The sequence below is a fragment of the Pseudophryne corroboree genome, chromosome 9, assembly GCF_028390025.1.
Source record: "Pseudophryne corroboree isolate aPseCor3 chromosome 9, aPseCor3.hap2, whole genome shotgun sequence".
NCBI classification, from domain to species: domain Eukaryota; kingdom Metazoa; phylum Chordata; class Amphibia; order Anura; family Myobatrachidae; genus Pseudophryne; species Pseudophryne corroboree.
This window is the reverse complement of record NC_086452.1, coordinates 361,447,568-361,470,376: the sequence shown is the minus strand read 5'-3', so window position 1 is coordinate 361,470,376 and position 22,809 is coordinate 361,447,568. Positions and strand designations below refer to the sequence as shown.

At 47.2% G+C, this 22,809-nt stretch overlaps 1 protein-coding gene across 1 annotated transcript in view; it reads right to left on the bottom strand.

Moving 5' to 3' along the window:
- The window catches only part of FAM83F (family with sequence similarity 83 member F), a 69,113-nt gene that overhangs the window by 21,965 nt on the left and 24,339 nt on the right, over positions 1-22,809 (bottom strand). Inside the window, exon 3 of the mRNA XM_063940723.1 lies at positions 14,166-14,776. Coding sequence (XP_063796793.1) covers positions 14,166-14,776 — 611 coding nt within the window. The remainder of the gene's footprint in view (positions 1-14,165; positions 14,777-22,809) is intronic.

The following is a 22,809-nucleotide window of genomic DNA, read 5'->3' as shown; positions in this document are numbered from 1 at the left end:
CTTTGGGTCACCATAGAAAATGGGAAGAAGGACATTATTCGCATTGGGGTGATCTATAGACCACCAGGCCAGGGGCAGGATTTGGACAGGAACCTATTGTTGGACATCTCTAAAATGGCTTTTAAGGGAGAAGTCATAATCATGGGAGACTTTAATTTACCTGATGTAAATTGGGAGGGGTCTTTTGCAAGTTCAGCTACAAGTGGCAAATTTCTACATTCCTTACAGGGAGCATCTCTCAAGCAATTGGTGAGGGAGCCCACTCGCAAAGACTCAATATTAGATCTAATTCTTACAAATGGTGATAGGATATCTGATATATATGTGGGTGAGCACCTGGGATCCAGTGATCATCAAGCAGTATGGTTTAGTATAAAGACAGGATCCAACTCCTGTCACACAAAAACAAAGGTGTTGGATTTTAGAAATGCTGACTTTGCAAAAATGGGGAGATGTTTAAGTGATTCATTGGCAGACTGGAGGAACTTGGAAGGAGTGCAGGAGAGGTGGAAAAAACTGAAAAGTGCAATGCTAAGTGCAACAGACCTTTGTATCAAAATGGTTAGGAAAAGCACAAGGAAAAGGAAGCCAGTGTGGTTCACAAAAGAAGTATCAACTAGTGTGAAAGCAAAAAAAGATGGCTTTTAGGAAATATAAACACTCAAAATAATAACGACAAAGAGGTGTATCTGGACAGACGGAAGGATGCTAAGAAAGTGATCAGATGTGCAAAGGCAGAAGCTGAGGAGAAAATGGCCCAGTCAGTAGATAAAGGGGGCAAAACTTTTTTTAAGTATATAAGTGAAAGGAGAAAATCAAATGGAGGAATAATAAGACTTAAGACAGAGAGTGGGCATTTGGTGGAGGGAGACAAGGCAATAGCAGATCACCCAAATAATTATTTTTGCTCAGTATTTACTACAGAAGAAGGGATGGGGTCACAGTTAAGTTGCAAGGACATTCATAAAAATAAGGTAGATGAAAATACATTTACAGAGGAGAAGGTCCTAACAGAACTTTCAAAACTAAAAGTGGATAAATCAATGGGACCAGATGGGATACATCCAAGGATACCCAAAGAGCTAAAAGATGTGCTGGTTACACCTTTAACAGAATTATTTAACCAGTTACTAAATACAGGTGCTATTCCAGAGGACTGGAAAAGAGCAAATGTAGTTCCACTGCACAAAAGTGGAAGCAAGGAAGAAGCAAGTAACTACAGACCAGTAAGCCTTACATCAGTAGTAGGGAAAGTAATGGAAAAACTATTAAAAGAAAGAGTAGTGGAATATCTTAAATCAAACAACTTACAGGATCCAAAACAGCATGGATTTACTGGTGGGAGATCATGCCAAACAAATCTTATTGACTTTTTTGACTCTGTGATGAAAATAATAGATCAAGGGGGAGCTGTAGATGTAGCATATCTAGACTTTAGTAAGGCATTTGACACTGTCCCACATCGCAGACTGCTAAATAAACTTGAAAGCCTGGGGGTGGATTATAAATCAGTTAAATGGATAAGAACCTGGTTGCAGGATAGGAAACAGTTAATGGAGTGCAATCTATGGAGGGAAATGTTACCAGTGGAGTACCCCAGGGATCTGTACTTGGTCCAGTTCTCTTTAATATCTTTGTTGGTGACATTGCAGATGGTATTGAAGGGAAGGTATGCCTTTTTGCAGATGATACAAAGATATGCAACAGGGTAGACACACCGGGAGGGGTCAAACAAATGATTAATGACCTAGGTAGGCTTGAGAAATGGCCAAGAACGTGGCAACTACAGTTTAATGCTAAAAAATGCAAAATCATGCACTTGGGTCTCAAAAACCCAAAGGCTATGTATTGTATCACAGGGTACTATAATGGAAACTACTGAGGAGGAAAGAGATTTAGGAGTCACTATTTCAAGTGAATTGAAGGCAGGAAAGCAATGCAACAAAGCAATGAGAAAGGCAAGTCAGATGCTTGGTTGCATAGGGAGAGGAATCAGTAGCAGGAAAAAAGAAGTGATAATGCCACTGTATAGGTCATTGGTACAGCCTCATCTGGAATACTGTGTTCAGTTCTGGAGACCCTATCTCCAGAAGGATATAAATACATTAGAGAGTGTACAAAGAAGGGCAATTAAAATGGTGTATGGCCTACATCACAAAACTTACCCGGAAAGGCTAAAAGATCTTAACATGCATAGTTTGGAGGAGAGAAGGGAAAGGGGGGACATGATAGAAACTTTCAAATATATCAAGGGTCTTAACAAAGTTCAGGAGGGAAACATTCTTCAAAGGAAAAGAAGTATTAGAACTCGAGGGCATACATTGAGACTGGAGGGGGGGAGGTTCAGGGGAAATTTAAGGAAAAATTACTTCACAGAAAGGGTAGTGGATAAGTGGAATAGCCTCCCATCAGAGGTGGTAGAGGCTAAGACTGTACGGCAATTTAAACATGCTTGGGACAGGCATATGAATATTCTTACAAAGAATTAAGGTTAAAAAAGGGTTGAGATTGCCTAAAGGATAAAATAAAAAAGGGGCAGACTAGATGGGCCAAGTGGTTCTTATCTGCCGTCAAATTCTATGTTTGTATGTTTCTATGTTACATATGCGATTAGTATTGCGAAGGACAGCTTTTCCGATAACAGCTGTCCTTCACGATCCCGGCGGCTCCCTGACTTCCGTGTTTTGGCCCCCGGAGTCATTGTGCGCATGCAGGGGCGGATTGGGAACAAAAAACGGCCCTGGAAAAATTTGTACTAGTGGCCCCACATGGGCAGCACCAGAGGTGTAAGGTCTAGCCATGGGCCATGGCAGCAGCACCCTCCCCCCAAGACTTTCCGAACAGTGGGCATGTCCAGCATCAAGGGGGAAGTTAAAAGGAAATAAAATTAAATATTATGAGCACATTATATTAGAATTTAGGAAACTATATAAAATTCTTTAGAAAGATATATTTTCTTGCTTATTACACCAACCGTATCCCAATCACTATTCACTCAATCTTATACTGTATGTCAGCAGGCAGAGAGAGCATACACTAGATCATCTGCAATCACAGGCTAAGTGGCAGTAATTTTCATATATGCAAATTATTTTGCATCTTATTTATTATGTCTATAAATAGGACCACATGTCCTCAAACAAAACAGGACCCGCGGGTGCGTCGGCCCACCGGGAATATTCCCTGTGAACCCTATGGCCAATCCGCCTCTGTGCGCATGCGCAGAGTGACAGGGGCGGCCGTGGGGCATGCTGGGAGGGAGTCACACCAGCGCTGCAGAGAAAAGCCCATGGGCTTCTATGGGATAACGCTAGCAAAACCTGGTGATCCCCTCCGCAGCGCTGACAGGCAGCTGGGACTTAGTACATTTGGAAAATGTGGTAAATGGGGGGATTTTCCCTATCTCTCTACCTAACATTGTCTCTCTCCCTGACACACTCTCTCCCTGACTCCCTCTCCCTGACACACTCTCTCCCTGACTCCCTCTCCCTGACACACTCTCTCCCTGACTCCCTCTCCCTGACACACTCTCTCCCTGACTCCCTCTCCCTGACACACTCTCTCCCTGACTCCCTCTCCCTGACACACTCTCTCCCTGACTCCCTCTCCATGACACACTCTCTCCCTGACTCCCTCTCCCTGACACACTCTCTCCCTGACTCCCTCTCCCTGACACACTCTCTCCCTGACTCCCTCTCCCTGACACACTCTCTCCCTGACTCCCTCTCCCTGACACACTCTCTCTCCCTGACTCCCTCTCCATGACACACTCTCTCCCTGACTCCCTCTCCATGATACTCTCTCTCTCTGAGACTCTCTTTCTCCCTGACTTTCTATCTCTTTCTCTATTTCCTGTCTCTTCCTGACACTCTCCCTTCTCTTTCACTTTCCCTCCCTGAGACTCTCTATCTCTCTCACTCCCTCTCGCTCCCCTCCCTTTCTTGCTGCTATTACTATTAGCAATGATGGTCAAAATTCTGTTACTGGTATTAGTGCAGACCAGTGGTAGATTTTACCTAGGAATCCGACACCCAGGTGACAGGCTGCCTGACAGTAGCAGTGGCTTTCAATTGGAAGCATGCCCTGCTAATCACAGCTGGAGCATCAGTCCCGCACATGTGCACAAGTGAGACATATCAGCCTGCCCAACACTGCTCCCATATGACCTGGTGACATCACACTGATGGAGGAAGACAGACACCGCGGGAATCACAGGCAGAAGCAGCCGCTGGTGCAGATCGTAACTACAATAAAGCTAAAACTGTTACAGCCAAGATAACATGGACATGCAAAATATTTATTTTTATTGTGTAGTGAATTACCACTTAAAGTTAAAGACATGCATCTCTTTTAATAATAAAAGTCAGAGCATAGAAAACATCTAAAAATGATAGTGGGTGCTCTAATTAATACCCCCAGTCCCCGAAGTGCCTAAAAACAGGGCAGCAGTCAATGTAATATACCCCCCAAAGTTGGCTGTGATCTGGACAAAGTAGTCCTGACTGTGATGGTGGGAGAGGGCCCTCAAAGCGGGACTGTCCTGCAGAGAGTTATGCTCATAGCACCCAGAGATCTTACTTCTATGGGTCATAGCTACAGAAGGTTCTACACGTTCCTAGACACTAGATTTAAAGCAAGGGCGTCTTAAGAGAGGAGGAGGGCCCTATTGACATTATGGTTTCTAAGTTTTGACTGCCTAAGTAGTGAACCCAACCCAAACCGACTTCTGGATAGCGAATTAGCCTTAAAGTAAAAAATAAGAATTTACTTACCGATAATTCTATTTCTCGGAGTCCGTAGTGGATGCTGGGGTTCCTGAAAGGACCATGGGGAATAGCGGCTCCGCAGGAGACAGGGCACAAAAAGTAAAGCTTTAGGATCAGGTGGTGTGCACTGGCTCCTCCCCCTATGACCCTCCTCCAAGCCTCAGTTAGGATACTGTGCCCGGACGAGCGTACACAATAAGGAAGGATTTATGAATCCCGGGTAAGACTCATACCAGCCACACCAATCACACTGTACAACCTGTGATCTGAACCCAGTTAACAGTATGATAACAGCGGAGCCTCTGAAAGATGGCTCACAACAATAATAACCCGATTTTTGTAACTATGTACAAGTATTGCAGATAATCCGCACTTGGGATGGGCGCCCAGCATCCACTACGGACTCCGAGAAATAGAATTATCGGTAAGTAAATTCTTATTTTCTCTATCGTCCTAGTGGATGCTGGGGTTCCTGAAAGGACCATGGGGATTATACCAAAGCTCCCAAACGGGCGGGAGAGTGCGGATGACTCTGCAGCACCGAATGAGAGAACTCCAGGTCCTCCTTAGCCAGGTTATCAAATTTGTAGGATTTTACAAACGTGTTTGCCCCTGACTAAATACTAATAGCCGCTCGGCAAAGTTGTAAAGCCGAGACCCCTCGGGCAGCCGCCCAAGATGAGCCCACCTTCCTTGTGGAATGGGCATTTACATATTTTGGCTGTGGCAGGCCTGCCACAGAATGTGCAAGCTGAATTGTATTACACATCCAACTAGCAAAAGTCTGCTTAGAAGCAAGAGCACCCAGTTTGTTGGGTGCATACAGGATAACAGCAAGTCAGTTTTCCTGACTCCAGCCGTCCTGGAATCTATATTTTCAGGGCCCTGACCACATCTAGCAACTTGGAGTCCTCCAAGTCCCTAGTAGGCGCAAGACACCACAATAAGCTGGTTCAGGTGAAACACTGACACCACCTTAGGGAGAGAACTGGGGACGAGTCCGCAGCTCTGCCCTGTCCGAATGGACAAACAGATATGGGCTTTTTTGAGAAAAAAACCACCAATTTGACACTCGCCTGGTCCAGGCCAGGTCCAAGAGCATGTTCACTTTTCATGTGAGATGCTTCAAATCCACAGATTTGACTGGTTTTAAACCAATGTGTTTTGAGGAATCCCAGAACTACGTTGAGATCCCACAGTGCCACTGGAGGCACAAAAGGGGGTTGTATATGCAATACTCCCTTGACAAACTTCTGGACTTCAGGAACTGAAGCCAATTCTTTCTGGAAGAAAAATCGACAGGGCCGAAATTTGAACCTTAATGGACCCCAATTTGAGGCCCATAGACACTCCTGTTTGCAGGAAATGCAGGAATCGACCGAGTTGAAATTTCTTCGTGGGGCCTTCCTGGCCTCACACCACGCAACATATTTTCGCCACATGTGGTGATAATGTTGTGCGGTCACCTCCTTTCTGGCTTTGACCAGGGTAGGAATGACCTCTTCCTGAATGCCTTTTCCCTTAGGATCCGGCGTTCCACCGCCATGCCGTCAAACGCAGCTGCGGTAAGTCTTGGAACAGACATGGTACTTGCTGAAACAAGTCCCTTCTTAGCGGCAGAGGCCATAAGTCCTCTGTGAGCATCTCTTGAAGTTCCGGGTACCAAGTCCTTCTTGGCCAATCCGGAGCCATGAGTATAGTTCTTACTCCTCTACGTCTTATAATTCTCAGTACCTTAGGTATGAAAAGCAGAGGATGGAACACATACACCGACTGGTACACCCACGGTGTTACCAGAACGTCCACAGCTATTGCCTGAGGGTCTCTTAACCTGGCGCAATACCTGTCCCGTTTTTTGTTCAGACGGGACGCCATCATGTCCACCTTTGGTAATTACCAACGGTTTACTATCATGTGGAAAACTTCCCCATGAAGTTCCCACTCTGCCGGGTGGAGGTCGTGCCTACTGAGGAAGTCTGCTTCCCAGTTTCCATTCCCGGAATGAAACACTGCTGACAGTGCTATCACATGATTTTCCGCCCAGCGAAAAGTCCTTGCAGTTTTTGCCACTGCCCTCCTGCTTCTTGTGCCGCCCTGTCTATTTACGTGGGCGACTGCCGTGATGTTTTATCCCACTGGATCAATACCGGCTGACCTTGAAGCAGAGGTCTTGCTAAGCTTAGAGCATTATAAATTTACCCTTAGCTATATTTATGTGGAGAAAAGTCTCCAGACTTGATCACACTCCCTGGAAATTTTTTCCTTGTGTGACTGCTCCCCAGCCTCTCGGGCTGGCCTCCGTGGTCACCAACATCCAAAACTGAATGCCGAATCTGCGGCCCTCTAGAAGATGAGCACTCTGTAACCACCACAGGAGAGACACCCTTGTCCTTGGATATAGGGTTATCCGCTGATGCATCTGAAGATGCGATCCGGACCATTTGTCCAGCAGATCCCACTGAAAAGTTCTTGCATGAAATCTGCCGACTGGAATTGCTTCGAAGGAAGTCACCATTTTTTTACCATGGCCCTTGTGCAATGATGCACTGATTTTAGGAGGTTCCTGACTAGCTCGGATAACTCCCTGGCTTTCTCTTCCGGGAGAAACACCTTTTTCTGGACTGTGTCCAGAATCATCCCTAAGCACAGGAGACTTGTTGTCGGGATCAGCTGCGATTTTGGAATATTTAGAATCCACCCCTGCTGTTGTAACAGTATCCGAGATAGTGCTACTCCGACCTCCAACTGTTCCCTGGACTTTGCCCTTATCAGGAGATCGTCCAAGTAAGGGATAATTAAGACGCCTTTTCTTCGAAGAAGAACCATCATTTCGGCCATTACCTTGGTAAAGACCCGGGGTGCCGTGGACAATCCAAACGGCAGCGTCTGAAACTGATAGTGACAGTTCTGTACCACGAACCTGAGGTACCCTTAGTGATAAGGGCAAATTTGGGACATGGAGGTAAGCATCCCTGATGTCTCGGGACACCATATAGTCCCCTTCTTCCCGGTTCGTTATCACTGCTCTGAGTGACTCCATCTTGATTTGAACCTTTGTAAGTGTTCAAATTTTTTTAGATTTAGAATAGGTCTCACCTAGCCTTCTGGCTTCAGTACCACAATATAGTGTGGAATAATACCCCTTTTCTTGTTGTAGGAGGGGTAATTTAATTATCACCTGCTGGGAATACAGCTCGTGAATTGTTTCCCATACTGCCTCCTTGTCGGAGGGAGACCTTGGTAAAGCAGACTTCAGGAGCCTGCGCAGGGGAAACGTCTCGACATTCCAATCTGTACCCCTGGGATACTACTTGTAGGATCCAGGGGTCCTGTACGGTCTCAGCGTCATGCTGAGAGCTTGTCAGAAGCGGTGGAACGCTTCTGTTCCTGGGAATGGGCTGCCTGCTGCAGTCTTCTTCCCTTTCCTCTATCCCTGGGCAGATATGACTCTTATAGGGACGAAAGGACTGAAGCTGAAAAGACGGTGTCTTTTTCTGCAGAGATGTGACTTAGGGTAAAAAACGGTGGATTTTCCAGCAGTTGCCGTGGCCACCAGGTCCGATGGACCGACCCCAAATAACTCCTCTTCCTTTATACGGCAATACACCTTTGTGCCGTTTGGAATCTGCATCACCTGACCACTGTCGTGTCCATAAACATCTTCTGGCAGATATGGACATCGCACTTACTCTTGATGCCAGAGTGCAAATATCCCTCTGTGCATCTCGCATATATAGAAATGCATCCTTTAAATGCTCTATAGTCAATAAAATACTGTCCCTGTCAAGGGTATCAATATTTTTAGTCAGGGAATCCGACCAAGCCACCCCAGCTCTGCACATCCAGGCTGAGGCGATCGCTGGTCGCAGTATAACACCAGTATGTGTGTATATACTTTTTATGATATTTTCCAGCCTCCTGTCAGCTGGCTCCTTGAGGACGGCCCTATCTATAGACGGTACCGCCACTTGTTCTGATAAGCGTGTGAGCGCCTTATCCACCCTAAGGGGTGTTTCCCAACGCGCCCTAACTTCTGGCGGGAAAGGGTATACCGCCCATATTTTCTATCGGGGGGAACCCACGCATCATCACACACTTCATTTAATTTATCTGATTCAGGAAAAACTACGGTAGTTTTTTCACATCCCACATAATACCCTCTTTTGTGGTACTTGTAGTATCAGAAATATGTAACACCTCCTTCATTGCCCTTAACGTGTGGCCCTAATAAGGAATACGTTTGTTTATTCACCGTCGACACTGGATTCAGTGTCCCTGTCTGTGTCTGTGTCGACCGACTAAAGTAAACGGGCGTTTTAAAACCCCTGACGGTGTTTTTGAGACGTCTGGACCGGTACTAATTGTTTGTCGGCCGTCTCATGTCGTCAACCGACCTTGCCGCGTGTTGACATTATCACGTAATTCCCTAAATAAGCCATCCATTCCGGTGTCGACTCCCTAGAGAGTGACATCACCATTACAGGCAATTGCTCCGCCTCCTCACCAACATCGTCCTCATACATGTCGACACACACGTACCGACACACAGCACACACACAGGGAATGCTCTGATAGAGGACAGGACCTACTAGCCCTTTGGAGAGACAGAGGGAGAGTTTGCCAGCACACACCAAAAACGCTATAATTATATAGGGACAACCTTATATAAGTGTTTTCCCTTATAGCATCTTTTTTATATATTTCTAACGCCAAATTAGTGCCCCCCCTCTCTGTTTTAACCCTGTTTCTGTAGTGCAGTGCAGGGGAGAGCTTGGGAGCCTTCCCTCCAGCCTTTCTGTGAGGGAAAATGGCGCTGTGTGCTGAGGAGATAGGCCCCGCCCCTTTTTCGGCGGCCTCGTCTCCCGCTCTTAACGGATTCTGGCAGGGGTTAAATATCTCCATATAGCCCCCGGAGGCTATATGTGAGGTATTTTTAGCCAAAAATAGGTTTTCATTGCCTCCCAGGGCGCCCCCCTTCCAGCGCCCTGCACCCTCAGTGACTGCCGTGTGAAGTGTGCTGAGAGGAAATGGCGCACAGCTGCAGTGCTGTGCGCTACCTTAAGAAGACTGAGGAGTCTTCATGCCGCCGATTCTGGACCTTCTTCTTGTTTCAGCATCTGCAAGGGGGCCGGCGGCGAGGCTCCGGTGACCATCCAGGCTGTACCTGTGATCGTCCCTCTGGAGCTAATGTCCAGTAGCCAAAGAAGCCAATCCATCCTGCACGCAGGTGAGTTCACTTCTTCTCCCCTAAGTCCCTCGTTGCAGTGATCCTGTTGCCAGCAGGACTCACTGTAAAATAAAAAACCTAAGCTAAACTTTTCTAAGCAGCTCTTTAGGAGAGCCACCTAGATTGCACCCTTCTCGGCCGGGCACAAAAATCTAACTGAGGCTTGGAGGAGGGTCATAGGGGGAGGAGCCAGTGCACACCACCTGATCCTAAAGCTTTACTTTTTGTGCCCTGTCTCCTGCGGAGCCGCTATTCCCCATGGTCCTTTCAGGAACCCCAGCATCCACTAGGACGATAGAGAAATAAAATAAAATATTCAAACAATGTGTTAGCTAAATGTTCTGAGAATCTGAGTTTGTGCCCTGCAACATACGGAAGGACCTGTGTAGCCTGTTCAGCAGATGTTGGTAATGTTTTACAGTAGTTATGAATCCTTGAGGCAATGATATGCAGTACTGTCATCTGACACTACTCCTAGTGGAGACTCATGTAACTGTTAAACAGGACTGGTTCTTACATGGCTACACAGGCGCAGGAGGGGAGGGGGCATATACACGGGTTGGATCCAGGTCAATGTGCACTCTAAAGTACCAACCCGGGTTATTCAATCCTGCATTCATGTAAAAGTGCTGATTGGCTGTTCTTTGTGTGCCTTGATGATGTCAGCAGCCTGACCCCTGCTACACAGGAGAGCATTAAGACAGAGAGCAACAGAGAGCATTAACAATTAGAGCTATTAAGAATTAGGGGTGAGGCAGAGATTGCTAGGCAGCTTACTGCATACCTCCCAACTTCTTACAAGTACAAAGAGGGACCTTTGCGGCGCGCATGCCCGAAAGGGTCATGGCCTCGCGGCAGAGCCTTGATCGTGAGTCACGCCCACTTGTACCATCACTGAGGGGGCATGCCCAGCACTCTCTGAGCTGCTGGCATGCCCCCTCTCCCTCTGTCACCTGTGAATAGACGCATGTGCACAGCGAGAGGAGCCTCCCAACTGCCCCCGCCCCCCCTCCTCCGCGAGACACTGTGGCCCGCAGGTAGGACAGCGGGACAGTTGGGAGGTATGCTAAAGATGCATTTGTGTATAAAAACATAGCTCTGTCAGCCACGATTCCTGCAATGCTGTGAGCTGTCCCCACCCTCTCATTTTTTCCCCTTCTGACACCTCATCTTTCTGAGCCCAAAAAAGTCCATTTAAAATGACATCCATGGTGTTTTAATTTCTGACCCGGGTTGAGTTAAAAGGAGCCAACCCTGCACTAACCTGGGTTGAAAGTGTAGTGTGAAAGGGTCTGACCCGGGTTTGCGGTGTGAAAGCGGTCAGAGTGTCAGACTAAGCCCTTTGGCACTGGTGTGGTTGGTATACTGTTGCTATGCTAATGTATCCAAAAAGTTCCTCTTGTGGCCCATGAAATACTTAAAAAGTGTAACGAGTGACATAAGAGGATTCTTTATCACATCAGCAAAAATGATGACAGAGGGCAGTCAGCAGCAGGTTAATATATGTGCAAATTCTTAGTGTTTATTTAAGGTGAGCAGTGTTCCATATCATGATGTTGTAGGACTAACCTTGTCTCCGCTTATAAATAGAGACAAATAAAAATGATGTGCCATGCAACACAATGGCCCTCATTCCGAGTTGATCGCTTGCAAGTGTGCAAACGCGTGTGCAGCCGAGCGGGGTGAAAACGTTTTTTGCAGTTTCTGAGTAGCTCTGGACTTACTCAGCCGCTGCGATCACTTCAGTATTTTTGGTCCCGGAATTGACGTCAGACACCCGCCCTGCAAACGCTTGGACACGCATGTATTTTTCCAAACACTCCCAGAAAACGGTCAGTTGCCACCCACAAACTCTTCCTGTCAATCTCTTTGCGATCGGCTGTGCGAATGGATTCTTCGTTAAATCCATCGCCTAGCAGCGATTCACTTTGTACCCGTACGACTTGCGTGCGCATTGCGGTGCATACGCATGCGCAGTAGTAACCTGTTCGCTGCACTGCGAAAAACGGCAGCGAGCGATCAACTTGGAATGACCCCCAATATTGGATAAATTTAATATACAGACGTAGCCTGGCTCATCGTTGCTGCATTGCGTACGCACGTGCATACGCATCGCAGCAATGACTAAGTGTGCCTGGCTGCGCTTTTCCACCCCAAAACTAACATTATTGGCTAATTAAAAATAATTAAAAACTTCAAAGTGCCTAATTAGTCATTAAGGGGGTTTCCAAGTGGTAACTGGATAGCTGCGATATTGTGGGTTGCGAAAAAGCTGCATTTTTGCATTTGTTTGCAGCAAGAACAGGATATTGCTGCTAATTGGTTACCCCCCTTAGTCAGAGGTTCATAGGCCCTCATTCCGAGTTGATCGCTCGCAAGGCGAATTTAGCAGAGTTGCTCACGCTAAGCCTACGCCTACTGGGAGTGTATCTTAGCTTCTTAAAATTGCGACCGATGTATTCGCAATATTGCGATTACAAACTACTTAGCAGTTTCAGAGTAGCTTCAGACTTACTCGGCATCTGCGATCAGTTCAGTGCTTGTCGTTCCTGGTTTGACGTCATAAACACACCCAGCGTTCGCCCAGACACTCCCCCGTTTCTCCGGCCACTCCTGCGTTTTTTCCGGAAACGGTAGCGTTTTTATCCACACGCCCCTAAAACGCAGTGTTTCCGCCCAGTAACACCCATTTCCTGTCAATCACACTACGATCGCCGGAGCGAAGAAAAAGCCGTGAGTAAAAATACTATCTTCATTGTAAAATTACTTGGCGCAGTCGCAGTGCGATTATTGCGCATGCGTACTAAGCGGAATTTCACTGCGATGCGATGAAAATTACAGAGCGAACGACTCGGAATGAGGGCCATAGTACGCAGTACAGGGTGAGTCTCCCATATGAGAAGTGCTTGAGACCAGAAATATTTTGGATTTCAGATTTTTCTGTACTTGGAATATTTGCATACCATAATGGGATATCTTGGGAATGGGACCAAAATCTGTACATGAAATACATTTATGTTTCATTTACACCTTACAATACAAGGCTTATAATGTACACCTAGCCTGAATGTAATTCTATACAATATTTTTAATAATTGTGTGCATGAAACAAAGTTTGGAGTTATCCAATTAGCAGCATGAATTTACTGCGGCTAATTATCTCCCCCAGGGCTATCCTCTAAGTTCCAACTGCCAGCACTTATCTCGGGGCTTGTTCCGCCTACCTCAGGCAATCACAACCAAATCCCCGAAAAGTGTTCTTCAAAGCCGTGATCACTGCCACGAAAACACATAGGGTTATTTACCGCACAGTAAAAATAGGCTATAATTGTATAGCCCAATAATGACCATTTTGCAAAAAAATACATTAAAAGCTAATTTTTGCCATGCGGTAAATTACAGCGCATAGTAGGATACTGGTCTTTGGTGGTCATTCCGAGTTGTTTGCTAGCTGTTTTCGGTCGCTGCGCAGCGATTAGGCAAAAAAACGGCACTTCTGCGCATGCGTATGCGGCGCAATACGCATGCGTGACGTATTTTCACAACAGCCAAAGTAGTTTCACACAAGGTCTAACGACGCTTTTCAGTCGCACTGCTCGCCGCAGAGTGATTGACATGAAGTGGGTGTTTCTGGGAGGTAACCGACCGTTTTCGGGAAGTGTGTGGAAAAACGCGGGCGTGTCAGATACAAACACAGACATGCAAGGGGAAACGCAGGCGTGACTGGCCGAACGCAGGGCGTGTTCGTGACGTCAAAACAGGAACTAAATAGTCTGAAGTGTTCGCAAGGTAGGAGTAGGTCTGGAGCTGCTCAGAAACTGCACAATCTTTTTTTGTAGCCGCTCTGCGATCCTTTCGTTCGCACTTCTGCTAAGCTAAGATACACTCCCAGAGGGCGGCAGCTTAGCGTTTGCATAGCTGCTAAAAGCAGCTAGCGAGCTATCAACTCGGAATGAGGGGCCTTGTGTACATTAAACCATCAGAAAGCAAAAGTGTAACTATATCAGTTACGCTCAAAAATGTTTGGATTTTGGATATTAGATTTTTGGATTTGGGAGGCTCAACCTGTAATAAATAGGATGCATTATATTAGACAAAGTGTATATTTGGCTAAAATAACCATTTCCAACAACAGTAATGGTTTCTATGATAATTTAAATGTGCGGCCTTACCTGACGTAGCCAGATTTTGCTGACTCCTGAAGCTGTTGCTCAAGGCAGGCTTTGGTTTATGTAATATTACAAATCCCCCCTCTACCTCCTTTTCCTGAGCGGGAGGTTGTGATTTCTTGAATAATCTAAAACTCATTTTTTTGGGGGACTTGTTTGCCCCACTCTCTTCTCTGGTTTTCCCAGTCTCTTTATTATTGGGAACAGCGACTTTGGGAAGATTGTCCAACACCACAGTTTCTGGTTCTTCCTGCGCTATAGAAATGAGATCTTCCAGGAATGTGGCCATTCTTTTCTCCCCTTCGTTTTCCCCATCATCTCCAGCAGCTGGTGGATTGGGAGACCCAAATCTTAGCATTTCCCCAGGAGCCGGACTTCTCCCCACCACCAATGAGTATTTGGGGTTAATGAGCTTGCGTGCAACAGTGGAGGAACGTGGTCTAGCGCTGATCATAGGACTCGGCCGAACATCTGGTAAGCACAGTTCTTTGAAAAGATTTATTTCCTCTGATATGGCATAAAGTTCCCGGAATTCAATGTCAAAAGGCTCAGTGTATTGCCCAGACAGGAGTGTCATAATACTACGATCCACTCTGAAAGACGACCAGGTAAACCTACAAAGCATAACATATACTCAGTATATACAGTATGGTTATGTAGTACTAGTAATACTAAAAAAAACACTTCAGGTTAATAAAGTTCAAATCCTTTCAGCTGAGCATTGTAAAGACTTTCTCTGAGGGGCAGATTCAATTGCATCCGGGGACTGTGAGCAGAAATAAGAGTTAACTGTTGCCTCAGGGCTGCTAGGGGGATGTTCACCGATCTCTAACTGAATAGCTCCAGGCACTTTACCTGGTAGAAGAAACAGTGCAACACAACCCCCGGGTGATTGAATCTGGCCCTAAGGTAAATATTTATCAAAGTCTGGAGAGAGATAAGGTGGAGAGATAAAGTTCTGCCCAAACAGCTTCTGTCATGTTATAAGCTGTGTATGAAAAAATGTCAGGAGCTGGTTGGTTAGTACTTTATCTCTGTCCAAGCTTTGAACAATGGTCCTGATTAATAGTTGCATGTTACGGCAATGTTTTTGTAACTGAGTATCGTGATCTATGCATTTGTCACTGCCAAATTGTGCTTGTGCAGCGATTGCATTGTGATTACAGTCGCAGTGAGGATTCATTTGCAACTGATTGACTGGTGTGGGAGTTAACGGGGAGTGGTGGCAAAAATGTGGCCGGGTCGGGACCGTTTTAGGGGTGTGTATCATCGGCCTGCATGTCCTCGGCATCTCAGTTACGGCGGCCATTCTGAATGACCAGAGACTCCCTCAGGAAGTCAATGTTTCCTGAATGCTGTGAATGTGTACACAATTGCAGGAAGCTGTGAAGGTGCCGAAGGACGTCGCTATACAAATCCTGGCGGCTGTTACATTAGCATATTTTTTTACATCCTCTGAGTCAAATATTGCATCTACGGCAGCATTAGTATACAACTGTGAATCCTGCCCGATATCCCCATAAATCTGTTTTACACTAAAGAGGATCGGTATGAGATCCCGTTGGATGGGATGCTGGCTGTCACTAAACCGACAGCGGCATCCCGGCCTCCAGAATGCTGGCAGTGGGGGTGCGCATCGAGGCCAAGTGAACATCATTTAAATGTAACATCTTAGTTGTTGCTGACCATGGGCCTGATTCAGTTCATGTTACTGCGGCGCATGCTGCAAAGTATTGATGTTCAGTACTTTGCGCAGGCGCCGGACCCGTACTGCGTACGCGCAGGACAGGTCTGCAACATAGGATGCAGTACAGCATCAGACTGTTAGTGACTGAGTGTGATGCCGTCTGGGGATGGTGAATCGCTGACGATGGCTTCTATTTCCCAAACTGGAGGAAAGTCACCACCATTGTGGGGGAGTGACAAGGACAAGATCTCCATCAGAAGACTGAGATCTCCTGGTCTGTTTGCTGCATCTGCAGCGGCTGACTTGCACAACCCCATGGGTCATGCAGCTGGCTGATAGCATCGCAGATGATCTGATGCAACACAGTTGAGATCACTAATGCATACAGAAGGTGTGACGCCTCCTGCTGCATTACCATATTAGTGCTATCACCGTTGCTTCTATGTAAGCAGCAGCAATCGCTACTCCAACCACAACTGAATCCTGCCCCATGTGCATCACTTTATGGCCAGTCTACCCAACTTCTAATGTCTATTTTGAACAGGATAAAGCTTCATGTTACAAACCACACATCATCTCAAGCTGGTTCTGTTAACAAGACATTGAGCTCAGTGTACTTTAATGGCCTCCACAGTCACCAGATCTCAGTCCTACAGAGGACCTTTGGGATATATCTGAATATGCTGTGCATCTTGGGGCCTAATTCAGACCTGATCGCAGCAGCAAATTTGTTAGCAAATTGGCAAAACCAAGGGGGTCATTCCCAGTTGATGGCATATATAACATGCGCAGAGAGAGTTAGATTTGGGTGGGTTATATTGTTTCTGTGCAGGGTAAATACTGGCTGCTTTATTTTTACACTGCAATTTAGATTTCAGTTTGAATCCACCCCACCCAAATCTAACTCTCTGCACATGTTACATCTGCCCCACCTGCACTGCACATGGGCGGTCATTCCGAGTTGATCGCACGTAGCAACTTTTTGCTGCTCGTGCTCTCAACTAGACGCCGCCTATGGGGGAGTGTATTTTAGCATAGCAGGGCTGCGATCGCTTGTGCAGCCCTGCTATGCTAAAAAAGTATCCTGCAAAACAAGACCAGGGTCAGACTTACTTACCCTGTGTGACGGTTTCAGCGATGAAGGTCCCGGGATTGACGTCAGACAGCCGCCAAATGCCTGGACACACCTGCGTTCGGATCTCCACACCCGGAAAATGGTGAGTATCTGCCCCGGAACGCCTCCCCGCTGTCAATCTTCTTGCGATCGCGATCACTTTCTTCTCTCTTCTGGTCATTGCCCAGCGACGGCTGTCGCTGGGCAACGATGTGCGTGCGCATTGCAGGCGCCGTGCATTCGCAGTTCCGACCCGTTTGCACCGCAGCGAAGAACCACTGCGTGCGAACAGGTCGGAATGACCCCCATGGTTATGCCCATTTACTAACAAAATTGCTGCTGCGATTAGGTCTGAATTAGGCCCTTGGATGCATATGCAGAATTAAATATCAGGAGCTTGTGTCTGATGTTTTAATTCTGGCCACCACTGAATCAGGCCCAGAATCTCTATGGAATGTCTACAGCACCTTGTTGAATCCATGCCAAAAAGCATTGAGCTATTCTGGGGGCGAAGGGGGCAAAGTGCACCTACTGAACTGGCAACTGGGTGTGTATCTAGTGTAGATGAGCATTATATTACATTACATGACCCATCTGCTCTCCCATCAGTTAAATGGGCGCAACTGGGTGGGCATTTGTAAAGCGGCTAAGTTCAGTGCGGACATGTAGACCATACTGCGGGTTATGTGGAGTTGTGTGCACTCATGGATCCGTCTATGGAATCAAGTATTTAGATGTGGGCAGGGGTGTAGCAAGGTTGGCTCCAGTGGAGCGCGAGCTCCAGGCGCCGAAAAAGATAGAGGGCGCGCTGCTGCCCGCCACCCCCTTCCCACGGGCCACTGTACTGGCAGCCACAGAGCAGGAAAAGGAGAAGCAGAGGGGGCACACACTGACTCGGACATGGAGACTAGGTAGGGAACAGGGCAGGCCAGAGGTGACAACAGGAGACACTGACAGCCGGCACATGCCGGAGCTCTGCCTCTTAATATGTCTCACTGTCTGCTTGTAGCTGTGCAGCAGGGTTACTTCTGTGCTGCTACACCACTCTCTCCCCCTGCAGCCCCTCTCTCTTTACTAGAAGCTGCAGCACATGTCTCTACTTGCTGCCTCAGCTCTCTCTGCCGTAGCTGCTGCAGAACCTCTCTATACCCCAGCTGCTGTAGCACCTCTCTCTGCCACAACTGCTGCAGCACTTCTCTTTACATTGATGCTGCAGCACTTCTCTCTGCAGTACCTCTTTCTGCCTCGGCTGCAACAGCACCTTTCTCTGCCACGGCTGCTGCAGTACTTCTCTCTAAATTGATGCTGCAGCACCTTTCTCTGCCCCAGCTGCTGCTGCAGCACCTCTCTCTGCATTAGAAGCTGAAGCGCCTCACTCAGGGGCAGATGTATTAAGCCTTGAGAAGTGATAAAGCAGTGATAAATGCAAGGTGATAATGTACCAGCCAATCAGCTCCTAACTGTAAATTTACATATTGGAGCTGATTGGCTGGTGCGTCATCACCTTGCATTTATCACTGCTTTATCACTTCTCCAAGCTTAATACATCTACCCCTCAGTCTCTCAAGCTCAGCCTCTCAAGCTGCTACAGCACCTGAGCTCCACAAGGTATAGAACCAGTATTGTCCCCAATTAATTTAGGAGTTTTAAATATTGTTTCTTTTCAAATGTAACGTGCCACCACATATTGGCTAGGCTCCCAGTTGAGTACAGGGGAGGGGGGTGCCAAAACATACCCTTGCTCCGGGCACCATGGCGCCTAGCTACACCTCTGGATGTGGGTGGTGCGATCACATAGCTGTGTACAACTCAGCATATGGGTGAAACTGTCACATATAGGGGGTCATTCCGAGTTCATCGTAGCTGTTCTAAATTTAGCACAGCTACGATCAGGCACTCAGACATGCGGGGGGACGCCCAGCACAGGGCTAGTCCGCCCCGCATGTCAGTGCCGCCCCCCCGCAGAAATGCAAAAGCATCGCACAGCGGCAATGCTTTTGCATTTGAGGAGTAACTTCCGGCCAGCGCAGCTTCTGTGGCTGGCCGGGAGAACCTCTTTGCTACCCGGGTCGCAGCGGCTGCGTGTGACGTCACGCAGCCGCCGCGGCCCGCCCCCCCCAAAGGTCCGGCCACGCCTGCGTTGGCCAGACCGCGCCCCCTAAATGGCGCTTAACGCTGCCGTCCAGCCCCCTCCCGCCCAGTGACCGCCTCTGCCTGAGGGGGCTGGCCGTCTGGCATGCGCAGTTCCGACCCGTTCGTTGCGCTGCGATAAACTGCAGCGAGCAATCGGGTCGCAATGACTCCCATAGTTCATGCATGCTATCTAAGTGTAAGCGTATGCTGGAACCCTGAATCACCCCTAACACTTTTCAAGCTAGATAATCACTAGCATTTATGGTGCTGAAATTCCTCTATTGTGCCACACTGGAGTGATTGGTGAATACACTACCATTGTTGCATGGAATCAATAAAACTCTGTTGAAAGTCCCCATCTGACACTAACAAGGGAGAAGTAGGGCTAAATAAACAATTTAGTTTAGGTATTTTTTTATTATTTATTTTACTTTTCCTACAAGCAATGACACTGTAGCAAGCACCTCTTCCTCACAGACAGAGTGGCTCGAAGAGCAGGGAGTGAGGGCTGCTCACACAACCTATATATAACTTTTTAGAGTCATCATTGGGACCGGCATTCCCAGTGGTCACATGACCAGGAACCATACCAACTGGTTCCTGGCTCCTGCTGTGCAATCACAGCTTCCAGCTGACACTGGAAATATCCGTTGAGGTTTTTTTTCTTTTGCAGATTAGAGATAGGAGAGTTCTGCCCCGGAGCCCTGTGACAGGTAACACAACTTGTAGGAATACACACACCTAAAAAGATGGCTGGGTGTGACTTTTATGAAGTAAGAAATCTTCATGTCATGTGGATGTAGCATAAAAATATAACATGAAACGTAAAGCACATGATCAAGTAGCTACATACAGATATCATCTTGCAACATTTACCAATTTGTAAGTTTCCATACCCAAGCACTGTAAGTGTTTCTGACACTGGGCCAGATTCAGAGATGTGCGTAAGCCTGATTGTTTCCGTACATCTATGATGGTTGTAGATCTGCGCATGATCTCCACTGCGCATGTGCAGGTCTCGTACCCCTAAGCTGCAGTACCCCTAAAATGCAGTATGGTTGACATGCTGCGGCTGTTTGGAGACGGGGAATATGTGGCAATAGCCAGTGTTCCTGAAAATGGAGGCATGTTGCCCTGTTTTCTGGGAGTGGCGAGCCCAGTGTCTGCAACTTCCAGCTCAGATTAATTGGCCTCGGCTACGGAGCTGTGATGACCATTCTAAATAGCCTTTTGCTCACTCAGATGGCCTATCGGTCGCTAAGGTGTTCTGATGCTGCGTCTTCGGACGCAGCACACGGAACTGCGATGCCGCCAGTGGGCGTCTTTTGTCCTCAGACACCTCCTGCTGCATTAGCATCTTTTTTTATTGCAGGGATGCAAATAGTGTCCATCTCTGAATCAGACCCACTATGTCACACGCCATAGGCGGCGTTCGCCGCGCTTACCCCTGCGTGCCTGCTGGTCGGTGTTGCGGCCTCCGCCTTCGGTGGTCCGCGGGCTCCGGCGTCTGGCTGGCGCGGTTCCCCGGGGCGGGGGCGCCGCCGTGGCGCCCGGCATCGCATGGGCGGGGAGCGGGTGATGTCATCAGACTGTTCCGCCAATCCAGCGGAGGCGGGAGATTCAAAGTCAGATGCCGGGCAGAGCCTCGGCGCCTGAGTATCGTCTTTTCCCCTGAAGTGGATGCCAGTGCTCTCGTTCCCGGCGAATCTCTCTGCAGTCGTACCCCAGTGTCTCCGGCACTTTCAGCTGTCAGCTGCTGCACAGTTCCAGCGTATCCAGCGGCTGGTGTGTTCCTCTGCAATCCAGTCACCAGTGCTTCTTGGAGTCAGCGTGGGCTGCGGGCTAAACGCCGCTCTCAAGTTCTACAAGTCATCAGTGTCTTTAAACGCCGCTCTCAAGTTCTACAAGTCATCAGTGTTTTTAAACACCGCTCCCAAGTTTTGCAAGTTACCAGTGTCTTTAACCATCGCTCTCAAGTTCTACAAATCATCAGTGTCTTTAACCCCCGCTCTCAAGTTCTACAAATCATCAGTATCTTTAATCACCGCTCTCAAGTCATACAAATCATCAGTGTCTTTAACCACCGCTCTCAAGCTCTACAAATCATCAGTGTCTTTAATCACCGCTCTCAAGTCATACAAGTCATCAGTGTCTTTAACCACCGCTTTCAAGTTCCGCGGATCATCAGTGTCCTTAATCACCGTTCTCAAGTCATACAAATCATCAGTGTCTTTAATCACCGCTCTCAAGTCATACAAATCCCCAGTGTCTTTAACCACCGTTCACAAGTTCCGCGGATCATCAGTGTCCTTAATCACCGTTCTCAAGTCATACAAATCATCAGTGTCTTTAATCACCGCTCTCAAGTCATACAAATCCCCAGTGTCTTTAACCACCGTTCACAAGTGTTTCAAATCTGCAGAGTCTTTAACCACCGTTCACGAGTTCTTCAAATCACCAGTATCCTTAATAACATCACCCACAAGTTCTTTAGTCACTATTATCTAGTACCAACACTCACAAGTACTTCTTTCTCTGGAATCTTTAACATTGCTTACAAGCTCTCCTATAAGCCTGGACATTTTCCCCATACGTTCCTTCTTTGCCATGTGACATTGTGTTGCTCCCTTCCTGCAATAAAGTTCTTTAATATTTTCACCAAGCTTTACTGTCAGAGTCCTGTATGAGGAAGACCTATGTCAGGCCATCCATGTTCCGACCCAACTGTGGTTCCTCTCCCCTACCATCGGGAGAACCCCCGAGTTCACAACACCCCCAACCTAGGTCAGTGACACACTATATGTACACCTTCTAAGGACTCAACCAGATGATATTTTTCTTGTCTTATGTGTGGAACAGTCAAGAAAATATCAAAGGATAGAAATTACCTGGAGTCTTTGAGATGTGTGCTGTTCACGCTGACAGCAATCACACAGGCTATATTCTTTATCTTAACAAGATAAAGTAATTCAGATATCATTTGCATATGGTGAACGCCATGCTGCTTATACCATCGTTTTCTATTTGGGCAGCATACACTCAATAAGCCATGGCATGCAGTTTGGGGGGTGGGATTTCCATTGACCACAAACCACACAACTCTCACTTTGTCTGGATCCAATCTATTTGCAGCAGGCACAGCTACTTTATCAAATTGATGCCCTAAGATCCAAGGAATGTTGGTCATCATTCTACTGCATCAATTGTAATGGCCATCTGAATGGAAATGTGTATAATCACAGCATAGCTGGAGGAGTGCGGTGCTTAGCAGCAGCAGGTGTGGGATTGCCCGCATTAGGACTGGTTCATGGTACAGCTCGAAAGGGGTAGGTTTGGAGTTATTGAAGCATTACCGGGGGAAAGGGGGGGAGAGAGAAAGATAATGAGAAAAGCAGTCAGATGGGAGAGGGAGCATTTAGGATGGCACAGGGCAGGGGACTATTTGGATGGCATTCAGGAGAGGGAGAAATTAGTATGTTAATCAGATGGTAGAGAGGGGACTATGATGGATGCAATCAGGTAGGAGGCAATAGGGATGAAAATCAAACAAGATAGAAGCATTAAGGATCCCAAAGAAACACAGAAGGGAAAATGAGAATGGCAATGAATCATGGAAGATGGCAAAGAGAATGTCAGTGAAGCATGAGAGGGAGCGGGCAATAAGGATGGGTGGCATTTTGTGTCAATTTCATATGAGGGAGTCTATGTATATA